Source organism: Panthera leo, chromosome E3 (assembly GCF_018350215.1).
Source record: "Panthera leo isolate Ple1 chromosome E3, P.leo_Ple1_pat1.1, whole genome shotgun sequence".
NCBI classification, from domain to species: Eukaryota; Metazoa; Chordata; class Mammalia; order Carnivora; family Felidae; genus Panthera; species Panthera leo.
Window position 1 is genome coordinate 6,572,672 of NC_056694.1, and position 14,073 is coordinate 6,586,744.

At 46.8% G+C, this 14,073-nt stretch overlaps 1 protein-coding gene across 5 annotated transcripts in view; it reads left to right on the forward strand.

Moving 5' to 3' along the window:
* The window catches only part of TMEM225B (transmembrane protein 225B), a 29,019-nt gene that overhangs the window by 7,890 nt on the left and 7,056 nt on the right, over positions 1-14,073 (forward strand). The window contains exons 3-6 of one of the 5 annotated variants that reach the window (XM_042922681.1): positions 9,208-9,391; positions 10,624-10,736; positions 10,856-10,934; positions 12,327-12,537. In XM_042922681.1, coding sequence (XP_042778615.1) covers positions 10,923-10,934; positions 12,327-12,537 — 223 coding nt within the window. In that variant the 5' untranslated portion in view covers positions 9,208-9,391; positions 10,624-10,736; positions 10,856-10,922. Of the gene's footprint in view, positions 1-9,207; positions 9,404-10,623; positions 10,737-10,855; positions 10,935-12,179; positions 12,538-14,073 lie in introns of those variants that run through there. The other 4 variants (XM_042922682.1, XM_042922680.1, XM_042922684.1 and 1 more) reach the window with 4 other exon arrangements.

Below are 14,073 nucleotides of genomic sequence, written 5' to 3' on the forward strand. Positions count from 1 at the left end.
AGGATGTAAATTGATGAACTACCAATAGAACTACCATATGATCCAGCAATTCACTTCTGTGTGTTTATCTGAGGGAAACAAAAGCACAAATCTCAAAAAGATATCTGCACCCCCCATGTTCATTACAGCATTATGTACAACAGCCAAGACTTGGAAACGGCCTAAGTGTCCATTGATGGATGAGTGGATAAAGCACATATGGTATACATACAAATATACATGTGTATACACAGTGGAATATTGTTCAGCCATGAAAAGGAAATCTGTCATTTTTGGAAACATGGATGGACCTTGAGGATATTATGCTAAGTGAAATAAATCAGAGAAAGACAGATACTGTATGATCTCACTTATATATGACATCCAAAAAAACAAACAAAAAAAACCCCACCCCAACTCTTAGACACAGAAAACAAACTGGTGATTGCCAGATGTTGGGGGTGGGCCTGGGGGAATTGGATGAAGGGTGTCAAAAAGTAGAAACTTCCAGTTACAAGGTAAATAAATCCTGAGGATGTAATGTACAACATGGCAACTATAGTTGATAATGCTGAAGAGTATGTTTGAAAGTTGCTGTGAGAGAGGACCTTAAAAGTTCTTATTACAAGAAGAAAATTTTTACAAATACAATATCTAAATTGAACATACAGAGGATGAGAGCATATCTGGATGTGGAGAACAAGTGATAAGACATCACAGATAATTATTAAATTCCTTCAATAAAATGACTATTACCAAATAAAATCAGAGCTGTTTATATTCTAGGCTTTCCCTGCTGATGGAAATGCTGCATTGGATATTCCTCAGCACTCCCTTCTTTCAGAAAGATCCCTGTTGGTAGAGGGCCTGCTTTCTTTAATACCACTGCGAACAAAACAAAACAAAACAAAAACAAAAACTTCTCTAGCTTCAGTGAGCCTTATTTCATAAGTATTTCTTGAGAGGAGGAATGTATTAAACAGGCAATGTTTTTCTATCATGTCTCCTTTAAATGCAGTTAGGGTGCAGGGTTTATTTTTGTATGTTCTGTTAGAGTTGAAATCGACTTGGAAATATTTCTACTCCATGCTTCATATTTTAAACAACTCTTCCTCTTCTCCCCTTTCCTTTATTAAATCTTCCCAATTTGCAGTATTTTTTAAAGATGCACATAAGTTGGTCTGAGTGTGTCTGTCCATGAGTGAGCATCTGTGTATAGAGAGATGCTCTGGTGAAGAAGGTGTTGGCATTTGATGATGTGAAGATAGTCTTCCCTGTTACCTCAGAGACAATCACGAGGCCAGGGTACCATGTAGACAGAACCTCTGGGGTAGGATACTCCTCTTTAATTGATTTGTTTAGTCCCTTCCCCTCCCCACACAGAGACCCCAGAATCTCCCTTCTAATGTTCTGAGATACTTCTACTTCCCCCAAACACCGCTTTCCTTTCTGCTAATCCCAGTACGTCTGTCTGGTTAGCTACTTCATATATAAACCCTAATTTTAGTTTCCCACTGCTTTCTCCAGTTCTGCACAACTTGTATCCATCTTTTCTCTGTACTGCAGGGCCATTTTTCATACTTTTTGTTGAACCAAATCCTTCTTGAATACTCTGACCATCCTGTTTCCCACCAGGAATTTTTCTTATTACATTTTACCTTTTTTATATTTTCTGTCAGATGGTGAGACCTGGACTGAGGATCGATTAATTATAAAGCAGAAAAGTCTTGAAGTAGGGCTACACTACCTGAAGGAGATGAATGTGAACAAAACAAACACGAGGGGCTCTATGAATGCAGATGAAACTTCTGTAACGTCATAAACTCTATCCAACAGCCACAGATTCTTAATTGAAGAGACATCCCAAATGTGTAGTATTTGTGGAAAGTTATTTAGGCGAAACTCATACCTTTTTCAGCATGAAAGAATCCACACACAAGGGAAGACTTTTGAGTGTCATGAATGTGGAAAAACTTTTGGCCATAGTTCAAACCTTATCCAGCATCAAAGAATACATACTGAAGAAAAACCCTATGAATGCAGTAACTGTGGGAAAGCCTTCTGGTGCAGTTCACACCTTATCCAGCATCAGATAACTCATACAGGAGAAATGCCTTATATGTGTAATGAATGTGGGAAAGCTTTTGTTCAGAGCTCAAGTCTTACTTGACACCGGAGAATCCACATGAGGGAGAAACCCTATGTGTGTAGTGAGTGTGGGGAGGCCTTCAGCCAGAGCTCAAATCTAATAGAACATCAGTGAGTTCACACCAAAGAGAGACCATATGAATGCAATGACTGGGAAAGCTTACAGTTGTAACTTGCACCTCATTAAACACCACAGAGTCCACACAGGGGAGGCTCCTTATGATTGCAGCAAGTGTGGGAAATCTTTTAGTAGGAGTTCACTTCTTATTAAACACCATAGAATTCACATTGGAGAGAAACCCAATGAATGTAGTGAATGTGGGAAGGCCTTCAGTCAGAACTCTCACCTTATTCAGCACCAGAAAACTCACAGTGGAGTAAAAGCTTCTGAATGTAAGGAGTGTGGGAAAACCTTCACGTACAGTTCATGCCTTTCTGATCATCTGGGAATCCATATAAGAGAGAAACTGCGAATGAAATGAAGATGGTAGATAGAGCCTTTGGTCAGAGTTCAGCTCTGATTGAATGCCAGAGAGCCCGCATGGGGAAGAAACCCTTTGGGTTTCATGAGGGTGTACAGCCTCCAGTCCTGGCTCAACTCTTATTAAGATGTGAAAATCCAGATAGTGGATAGATCTCATGGATGTGTTCAACACATGAAAACCTTTAGACAGAGTTTCCACCTTATTCAGCATCATTAGGTTCACCTTGGAGGAAAGTGTGTCAGAGAGGGGTGTGAAAGGAACCTAATGCAGCACTACCAAGGTGATGGCTAAGTGGAACCTTCAGTTAGTGCTGCTGTTTATTTGATGTTTAGGATCTGCATCACAGGGAGATTTGTGGTTTGCTTTTCAGATCTTCCCAGTTGTCTTCTGAAAATGGAATGAGTCAGATCCACTCCAGGGAAGAAAGAATCAGGGAATTCTGGATTCAGACTCATAGATCAGGAAAGCAGCAAGGTGACCTTTGAACCCAGTAGCTCTCTTTCTAGCTCATCTATTCTGTTGTAACTCTTGATGGAAGTGACCCTTGGGTCTTGGACCAGCATTTCGCTCCTCAGTGTCCTGCAAATTATTGAATCTCTTGTTTTATATGACCTAAATGCACTTAATAAACAGGCAAAATTTCTAGGCCAAATAACTTCAGTATGACATGTCACGGGCTTTGTTATATGTCAGCTTGGGTAGGTTGAAATGCACTTGCCAGACTTCCCTTTCCTGTAATTTTTGGTTCTTGAGGGCTAGAGAGGGAGATTCTTGGGAGACTGGGAGGGCAGAAAAAAAGCAGCAGTTATTTTGTAACTCACCCATGTCGTTGCTAGTCAGCAGCTGGGCCTGCAAAGGGTCCACCTTCCCCTGGATCCTCCTTTGCCTTCCCTAGGTTGTGTGTGTGTGTGTGTGTGTGTGTGTGTGTGTGTGTCCTCGTGGTTTTACCCCTCTGATTGAATCCTAGTCATACTCAAGGTCACTGTTCTTGTGACAGGTACACATTTATTTTAAGTTTAGGTGGAGAGAAATGGGTAACTTCTGGCTGTTTTTGAAACAAAACTTCAATAATAATTTTCAAGATTTCCTTTGAGAAAAAGCCACAGTTCAAACTCCTTTATAACAAAAATTACATCGTAACCTGAGGCAGAGCTTCACTACTGGGTAATTGTTGAGGAAAAAATTGAATAGTGTGATACATAATAGATCATTTTTTTAAGGATTTTTTTATTTTGGGGTGCCTGGATGGCTCAGTTGGTTGAGCATCTGACTTCAGCTCAGGTCATGATCTCATGGTTTGGGAGTTTGAGCCCTGCATTGGGTTCTCTGCTGTCAGTGCAGAGCCTGCTTCGGATCCTCTGTCTCCCCTCTCTCCTCTCTGTCTCTGCCCCTCCCCCACTCATGTGTGTGCTAGCGCTTGCTCTCTCTCAAAAATGAATAGGATTTTTATTTTTAAGAAATCTCTGCACCCAAACATGGGACTTGAATTCATGACCCTGAGATCAAGAGTCACATGCTTCACCAGCTGTGCCAGCCAGGTGCTCCCATAATGGATACAATTAAAAAAAACACACAAAAACTTTTGAGTACTCATTACCATGAATATTTTTATCACTGAAATAAATCCCAAAAATATCTCTACTGGGTAGTACATTGTTAGATTTATTCTAGGTATCTGAGAAAAATACCTACTTTGTTGTAAATGCTTATTTTTTATCACAAAAAAATAAGATTGTTTTACCCCTAGTTAGTCTGGATTAATGATTATTTAAAATATCAAGTGAAAATTATACTTACATTGTAGACTCTTAAAATTGAAACTTGCCTGTCCTGCAGCTTCCATGCCTGGTCTCGTGCTGTGCACACAGTAGGTATTGAGTGGGTGGCTGTGGAATGAATCTGTTTACTGGACACCAAAGTCTTGTTGTTTGTCTCAGCTCTTCTATCTACACTCCTCTACCTTCCTCTCTGTATAATCTAGAGATGATTATTAGCACTAACTAAGGGTCACCTTGCCATCTAGATGTCCCAAGTATGGACTTGCACTCTGTGAGGCCTGGTCTAACCTCTGAGCTGGTGTGCCCTCTTACTCTACTCGGCATGTGACCCTTCTCGAGTCCCTCCCCACTCCTTTCACCACAGAATGGGCCCTTTCCTTCTGTGGGGTCTTGAGAAGCTTCAGGGATGAGGCAGGGCTTGATGAGTTGGGTTTGAAGGCTGGGCAGGATTTTTTTCTTTAAGGGTATTTATCCATTTTGAGAGAAAGAGAGAGAGAAAGCACATGTTGGGAGGGCAGAGAGTGCATGAGAGAGGGAATCTCAAGCAGGCTCCACATTGTCAGTACAGAGCCCAACGCAGGCTTGAACTCATGAACGGTAGGATCATGACCAGAGCCAAGATCAAGAGTTGGACGCTTAACTGACTGAGGTGCCCCACAGACTGGGCAGGATTCTGACTGGCAGAGAAGAATAGCAGGGAGGGGCATCTCAGGACAAAGTCATTGTGCAGGGTCATGGACCAGGCTCCAAGGGTGGAGGTGTCCGTGGAGACCAGGAAAGGAGAGCAAAGAGTTTGTCTAGCCGTATCAAAGGCACTAAAGTAGTGGGGGAGCGGCTCCTGGCTGGCTCAGTCAGTGGAGCATGCAACTCTTGATCTCAGAGTTGTTAAGTTCAGGCCCCATGTAGGGTGTAGAGATTACTTAAAAAAAAAAAAAGATGTAGGAAAAAAACCCACTAAAGTGGGGCTCTGGTTCTTTGGGCACAAGTATTACTAGTGGCCAGAAAATTGACTAAGCTGTTAGACCTCAGGTGAACATGAGGGCAGCCGCTCATCCAGGTTGGCCAGGCTTTTCTCAGTCTTAGTATTGGAAGTCTCACATCTGAGAAAATGCTCAGTCCTGTGCGAACCAGGATGACTGATCACCTGAAGCCATAGTAACCCCACATCCTTGCCCATTCATGGCTCCTAGCTGCAACAGGACATAATAGAGCGGGAATTCTTAGGTAGAATACTGTATCACCTGGGGGGCTTTCAAAGTACCTCAGTCCCAATCTCAGAGATTTTATGGAATTGAGTATGACCTGGATATTGGGATTTTGCAAGTTACCAGCGAATTCTAATGTGCATTCAAGGTTGGGAACCTATATATGCAATAGGCGACAACAATGCTTCACAGGTGCTGAAAGACACAAAAAGATCACATAGGATCTGTGGCGTAGTCACTGAGGGCTAGCAAGAGGGCTGGACTGGGAGTGTGGAGCACTTCAGGAGCCTATGTGAAAGGAGAGAGAAGGTATCCCAGGTGAAGGAGCTGTGGGGCCCTGGCATTGGGAATGGAGCCAGCTAGTGGGTGGATTCCCTAAGTGCAGTAAACCAGGTCTGGGGGCTGGAGAGCAGAGGCCTGCTCACTTCCCAGTTCTGTTAACTGGTAAAACTACAGTTTGGGTTTTCCCTTGGGAACTCTGGCCCAAGGAAGCACAGAGTCTGGGGGAAGTCAGAGCTCCAGCTCATGGGGACTCCACCCCATTTTCCAACAGACAGTTATTCTTGCTTGTCCTCTACCCTGAACCTGGGAAAATATGAAAATGCTTCCAGAGGAGGCTATAACCTAAGCCTGTGCACACATTCTAAAATCTCCAGTCCTGGAGGGGGCTGGCCTGGTAGTCCTTAGCCGTGCTGTGGGCGCAGCCTTGGGCTCCCCTGAATGAGAGGTTCTTCCTGTGCTCTGTTAGAGGATGGAATCTGGGAAAGGGAAGATAGTAAGAGGAAGAGGAATTTTGGCATTGGCGCCCAAATATGGCTGCTTTAATTTACCAGAGGCCTCTCATGGCCCTTAGGATGTAACTCTACAAGACCCTTCACGTCTCTGCTCTGCCTATTGACGTCTTCAGTTCTCTGGGGGCCGCTCCTTCCAGTCATTTTGAAATTTGTTGGGTCCTTGAACACAGTATTTTTTCAAATGTAGGTCAAAGCAACTAGTGGGTCATAAAATTAATTTATTGGAGTGAGTTGCAACCAGCACTGAGGGTAAAAGAAAAAAGTAAGCATGACTGGACTGGGATAGAAAGCATTTGTGTGCATTGCACGTAGCTAAGGGAAGTGAGATTTTTCCATGTGCACATGTACACATATGTGCCATGTATAGTAGTTCTTGCCAAAGAGCAGGTGAAAATCTTTGCACAATGCAATCCCCTTTTGGGGATAAGATTCCATGTAGATCCTGCCTCCTTGCAGGTCTTCCCTTGGGCTGAATTGTCCTCTGCTATCCCTGTAGTGTGCTATCCATCCTTTGTGTACTGAGCACATTTTTTAAAAAAGTGATTTATTCAGGTACCGGTCTCTGTGCTAGATGGCAAGTTCTGCGAGGGCAAGGACTGTACACACAGAACATTGAACGTCATATCTGTCATTAGAGAAAGCACTTTGATGCTGCATGGCTGAGTACTTTAGGTTACTGCTGTGGATATGTTCTTAGCCAAGTTTCTTTTTATTTTTTCCAGTTTTTTTATCTGAGAGATTTCAATATACGGAAAAGTTGAAAAATGGTATAAATGAACACGCTATATATCCTCTATGTAGATAAGTAATTATTATCACTTGTCCATACCTACTTTCTATCTATATAATTTTTTTTCTGAATTATTTGAGAGCACGCATGGACATAACCTTCACCCCTAAGTAGCATGGCATGCTTCTCCTACAAGTAAGGTTAGTCTCCTACATAATCGCATCACTTTTAACATGCTTAAGAAAAAGAATTTAATTTCCTAATAACATCTAAAATGCAGTCTATATTCAGACTTTTCCCAGTTGTCCCAAGAATGTGTTTTATAGCAATTTTATTTCTAATCAGAAAAAAAAAAACAACAACCCAGGGTCACATTGCATTTGGCTTTATGTCTCTTTAGTTTCTTTTAATCTAGAATAGTTCCTCTGCTTTTGTTTGTTCATTTGTTTGTGACAATGACTTTTGGAGGAGTCCAGAACAGTTATCCTTTAGAATTTTTCACAGAATTGGTTCCTGTTGTCCTGTGGTGGTATTTAACTTCCCTCCACCCCCCTGTATTTCCTCTAAACTGGAATGAGGTTTAGAGGCTTGATTAAACATTTTTGGCAAGAAAACCTCATAGGTCATGTCTCCATACTGTAATGCCTCCGTAGGCAACCGACGTCATATTATCCCACCCTAAGTCGTGCCGTTTATTCACCTGTTTCAGGTAGTGACTGCCAGATCTCTGCTACGTAAACGTATGTTTTCCTTTTGCAACTAGTAATTTGTAAGGACGATAAACTCTAGCACCATGCAAATAATGTATTCCCCTACAGCCTAATGTTTTTAGCAACTATCCATGATCTTCTGGGCAAGTTCTTAACCCGAGACTTTATTCATTTTCGGTATGAGGATAATAATCCCTGTCATTTGGGTTTACTGTGTAATGAGATTCAAAAGTATAACATAACAGTGCACGTGAAAATGCTGCCCTGGTCTGCCATGATTTCTCCCTTCTTCTGAAGACACCATTCCTCTTCCTTTAAGAAAGTTTTTATGTTGATCCAGATATGTAATCCACATTGCTGACTTCTCAGTGACCCTGTCTGCCTGGCCACTGTGAAGCACAGTTGACTTATCTTCTCTGGCCAGAGTGGAATGAGCATGTGACTTGAGCTAATCAGAATGCTTACTTGGGAAATTTTGAAACAAGGAGAGGGTGAGAATAGGGTGAGGAAAACCTTCTTTTCCTCCAGGATGACTAAATGTGAAGACTGGAGTCTGGAAGTGAATTGTTTCCCCTGCCACCTGGAGAATGAAAACCTATCGGGTGGAGGAGATCAGAGTTATCTGTCTGAGATGAGGGCAGAAGGTTGTGGGAAGGGGGAGGGTCTTCCTGGCCTAGCTCTGGTCCTGCCAGCTGGACCTCTGCCCCGAGCCAGCTAAGCCTGTGGAGGCTGTCTCCGGTGAACATTTACAAATTGGGTTCTGAAACTTTGAGAGATACAATCCTGAGCAGTATAGGGGCCTGTCACATGCCTCTCACGTGATAGGTGACTGGGTGAATTAGTGGCCAATCCCATCTCGGTTTTGAATATGTCAGGGCCAGAGGAGAGGTGAGCAGGTGCCAGACATGATACTGACTTTTAAACATCTTAGAGTTACAAATGCATTTCCTTGGTGAAAGCAGACTCAAAGTGGGGCGGAGTGGGGGTTGTGTGTGGTGCTGCTGGTGGTTTATCCAGCTCTAAGTGTGGCCACCCCCTACCTGTCTCCCAAAGCCGGAAGTTAGTCCTGCCCTCTCTGAAGAGTCTTCCCCCAGGTTGAAACCAGCCGCCAGGGTGAGAAGTGTAGCCAGCCTTCTTAGGGGAGGGCAGAGAAGGGGAGAGGGATGGAGGGGCCGGGAGGCCTGAGGGTGATCAGGCCCATGCACAGGACAAAGGCTTGGGAGGCTGCAGGAGTGGGGTGATCAGGGATGAGGGTCTTGGAGAAGGGGAATGAACTGGCAGGCTCCTGAGGAGTCAGGGGGGCTTGTCATTGGACGGGTCATTGGACCCTTTTAGCCCTCCAACAAGAGGAGTTACTATTATTATTCCCACTTCACAGACGAGAAAACTGACACCCAAGAAGAAGTAAATTACCCAAGGACACCCTGCTGGTAATGGCAGAGCTGGAATTCGAATTCAGATCTGCCCGGCTCGAGATCACTTCCACCCCGTTTGGCGCACGGGTGCGCGAGGTCCGTTCTGCAAACAGCCCCGGAGGTCAGGTACCCCGGGCCGAGGGCCAGGTGAGTGGGCAGGTGAGGCTGCAGGGCCGATGAGCCCCCACCCTCCGCCCCAGGGCCCCGCGGGCTCCGTGGGCTCTGTCAGGAGAGGGCGCATTCTTGCTCCCGCCTCCGGGCCAACGGAAGCTCTGGACAGAGGGACAAGCTCTGGGCCAAAGGGTTGGATGAGGGGCTGGCCTAGAGGGAAGCCCTGCCCTAGAGACCCGGAAACCCCAAAGGTGCCCCAGGAGGGAGGAGAGACCACCCGGGAGGGAGCGGCAAGGTGGGCCCAAGGATTGGGGGCGTGGAGAGGGCCCCCAACACCCCTCCCACTGCCGCCTTCAGGCCACTCCCCAGGCTTTTGCGACCCACTGCGGTGGCGGGGCTGGGGGGATGATCAGAGGTGGCAGGGGTGGGGGGATGATCAGATCTGGGTCCATCGTTGTTTCTGGAAAATGTCACTGTGGCTTTGGGGCAAGGGAAGGGCCCAGGAGGCTTTTCAGCAGGAAGGAACCTCAGAGCAAACCCGGATCAATTTGCTGCCCAAGTTGCCACTAATGACTGGTGGGAAAAGGGAGTGAGGCACCCTGTGACCCTGACAGGTACCCCCACCATTCCAACCCAGATGTACTTTATGTCACCCACCTCATTCATTCCCTAGCGCGGGTCCCAGCTGACCCCGGGGTTGCACGGCCTGGCGCGGGGGGGGGGGGGGGGGGGGGGGGGGGGGGGGGGGGGGGGGCGGGGACAGGGGTGCATTCTGGCTGCTGCAGGGTAGCTCAGAACTGTCCCAGAGGGAGCCCAGAGTGAGAAGCCTCCGCACAAGCCCTGGTTCCCAGATGCCAGTCCTCCAGGCTCCACGTAGCTAGCAGCTCTTTTACTTTCCAGTGTCACAGATCCTTTTTAAATAATAGTTAAAACACTCTGTGTAATAGTAGCTGACAGTTGTTTTTGTTTTATTTTGAATGTTTTTGGCAAAATAAAAAGTTGGCAGTTCTAAATTGCCCCCCCTCCCCTTCACTCTCCCTTTCTCACACATGCAAATGAGCTTACCTAGTAGGAAGAATTCACTGGCCACTAAACTCCAAACTAAACTGCTGGCCTGGTCAGCTGAGGTGGGAGAGGCAGCCATGTGGGATTCTGGTCCTTGCCCCAGGGCTGGCTGACTGTGGGATTCTGGACCAGTGGTGGGTCTTTCTCTCCTGCTCTGTTTCAACACTACAAAAGGATGTACAAATCCCCTGTCATATTAACAGGTCTATGGTCCTTCAAGTCTGGCCTAGATCAATGCACCCCACAAGTTGTATATCTGTGGGGCGCAGTCATCCAGGCCCAGTGCTAAGAGCTGTTCCGAAGGTCCTTCTCACTGGTGAGCAGCCGGACAGGGGGGAAGATAGGACTGGGGTATGCCTGGCCCTGAAGTAAGCCAGGCAGGGGAGAGGAAAGCATTGCACCTTGTGACGTGTTTTTGTGTCTCTCACCCCGTAGTTACCAAGAGCCTGCGAGTTCCTGTCTGTTTTCATCCCTGAATCACCCCCATTGGCCTAAGCTGGTCATGGGGCGTCCAGTAAGTGTGGAGGGAATGGATAGTGGCTGATGGCTGGGAGGGCTGTGTGCAGTGGCCAGGACCAGGCTGAGCTTCACAGGAGAGTTGGGCTTTGAGGAGGAAAGTGGGGAAGGAGGCTGGAGGAGTTGGGGATGGCTCTGGTATTCCAGGAGTAGAGGGAGACCTGTGGGCATGGGGCAGGAACAGTGTGGGTGTGGGGACTTTCAGAGAGGAAGCCTGGGAGGACAAGGAAGGCAGATGAGATGGGGACATGGAGACAGGGAGAGGCCGGCACACGCTGCATGCCAGCATGTGGTGATGGAGAATGGCTGAAATGGGGAAAACACGAAGGGTGGTTTTAGACAAATTGAGGTTGTGGGGGGGGGGGGCAGGGGGCAGGCAGGACACAGACCATCGAAAGACAATGTCCAGTGTCCTCTGTCCCACCCAGAGCAGGGGGGTCAAGATGTAGCCATGACTTATACCGGACAGTTTTAGAGCTGGGACTGCTCTCCGGGCCAACCGACTCCCATCATTTGAGAGCAAAGGAGACTGGGGCCCTGAAGTTCAAGTGACTCATCAGTGAGGCCTGGAGGGTGGAGGGAGCGTCTAAAGGGGAGCTTTGGAGAGAGGGAAGGATGAAGTTGTTCAGGTGGGAACAAGAAAAAGTAGTGACAGGAAGGAGGTAAAAGCACATTGGGATGTTTCCAAACCACTCTGCCAGCACTCAAAGAGCACTCTGTGTACCTGGTTATACGCAGCGTGTTTGGGTAGGAGGTGCAGGAGGGCACCTGCACTCCACCCTCTGCCATTAGGCTGGTCCTATTTGTGGTGATCAGCAGGTCCCACAGCCTTAGAGACTCTTCTTGCCCCGGCTGCAGTTTGGGGGGTCTGCATTGGAGCCTCTCCAGGTGTTGGGCCTGAGCATGGATGTTCACACAGAATGAGGACTGGAGAGAGCAACCCCTCACACTAAGGGCTTTGCACCTCATTATCCTTATTATCTCTCTCATCATCATTCTGAAATCCCCAAAGCTCTTAACTGTTAGCTGCCTGCCAAGCTTAGTGGGGAGGGTCTTTGTAGGTGGGTGGTAGTTAACAGAACTGAGCAGTGAGAACTTTAGGGTTGGAAGGGTTTGGGGATGGCCCATTCCAACGTCCTCGTTTTATTGAGGTGGAAATTAGGGCTCAGAGAAGGGACCCTGCTTACCCAAGATCACCCAGTGACTTAGCGGCAAAAAAAAAATGTTTTATGCATTTTTTTAGGTCTGCTGAAGAAGTCTGTGAGGCTGAAAGTTTATCCAGGCAAGGAAATCAACATTTCCCGAGCCTCACATATGTGCTACCGTTTGTGCAGGCATCATCTCCTTCCCTGTGTTCCACTTGAGAAGCCTTCACTTTTCCCTTGAACAGGTGATGCTGACTTTGGAGGACAAGGACATGAAGGGGTTCACGTGGGCCATAGCCCCAGCTTTGACCTCCCTGGGCTACCTGCTTATACTGCTGGTCTCCATCTTTCCCTTCTGGGTGCGGCTTGTAAACGAGGAGTCCCATGAAGTGTTTTTCAGTGGCCTGTTTGAGAACTGCTTCCATATCAAATGCTGGAAGCCTCGACCCTTATCAGGTAAGGAGGGATGGAGGTGGGGATGGGGCAGAGGGAGATGGGGCCAGTGTGGGCACTTTGGGTGACAGAGAGGACAGAATTTAATAAGCCCCTAAGGGCATTTTCTGAGTCTCTACTTTTGGGGTTAGAGGAAAGTAGTGGCCAGGAGAAGGTTGATAATATCAGGTTGACCACCAGGGTCAGGAGCAAATGTGTCAGCAACAAAGTTTATTTGCGGGGTAGGGCTGGATCCATCTAGGATGGAGGGGCGGGGGTCCTGCCCTACTCTGTGAGGCTGGATTTCAGCCTCACTTGTCAAACACCCGTCCGACTGTGGGTGGCTGCTCTACAGAGAATGTGCTCAGGCCTGAGGACCACATTTCGAAGGGAATGCACAGAAATACGAGCTCAGTGGACTGTGGATGCACTCGAGGCTGTGTTTTTATAAGGGGCTTGAGAGGGTCAGGGGGATGTCTGTCTTGGAAAGGAGGTGAACCTGGGGGATATAGGGGTTCTCTCCTGATAACAGAAGAGGAGAAGCCTCTTTGGGGGAAGATGGGCCACACTGTGTGAGCTCCTTGATCTGGAATTGCTCAGCCTCGGTACTACTGACACTTTGGCTGGAAAATCTTTGTTGCGGGGCTCTCCTGTTGTTTGCAGGACAGTTAGTAGCACCCCTGCCCTCTACGGCCCACTTGATGCCAGTAGCACCCCGTACCCTCAGTTGTGACAACCAACTTACCTCTTAGCATTGCCAAATATCCCTGGGGTGAGGAGGTGCAAACCTGCCTCCAGTTGAAAACCATTGGTTTAGCCCAAGAATAGATTCTAGAAGTTTAGTGATACCTTTGTCTTGGGAGTTTAGTGATACGTTTGTCTTTTTGTCCCACCCCCAGCTGTCCATCTCTGCGTGCTTAGAAGACTATAAAAACTCATATTAACAGCAGCTCTTTCTGCCCATGGGTCCTGTCCCCATGCTTTAATAAAATCATCTTTTTTTGCACCAACCCCCCCAAACAAAGAAACCCTAAAAACCTCATTTTAACATGGGTCTGAATCATGCCAATAATAGGGGAATAAATCACCCTGTCATCAAGTCCCTTGCTCTGCTATTTTGGATCTATTTCATGACTTGTGTTAACTGGGATAATTAAATAAGCATTCCCCACAGAGTTCAGAACATCTCAACCTCACAGGTTCTGATTTGCACCAGCCACTTATTTCAGTGTGACCAGTATTGATGGAGTTCTTCACATTTCCACATGCAACTTGTATCATTTATGTTGCTTACTAAAATGACTGTTTGTCCATCTAATTTTTTTTTCCCCATACACTTCCATGTCACGGGGAACAAGATGTTCCAGAGCAACAAGATGAACCAGAGCATTCATTGTTGGGGGCAAAGTGGAGGGGTCAGAGCTGGGGTCCCAGGCCATGCTGTGGGACTGAGGGTGGTAAGCTGGTGGGGGGGGGGCTTCTCTTTGCAGGCTCTGCGGGGCTCTGTCCCTTGTCACGGGTCAGGTGTCCAGCTGCAGCCCAGCCTCCCCTCCCCCACAG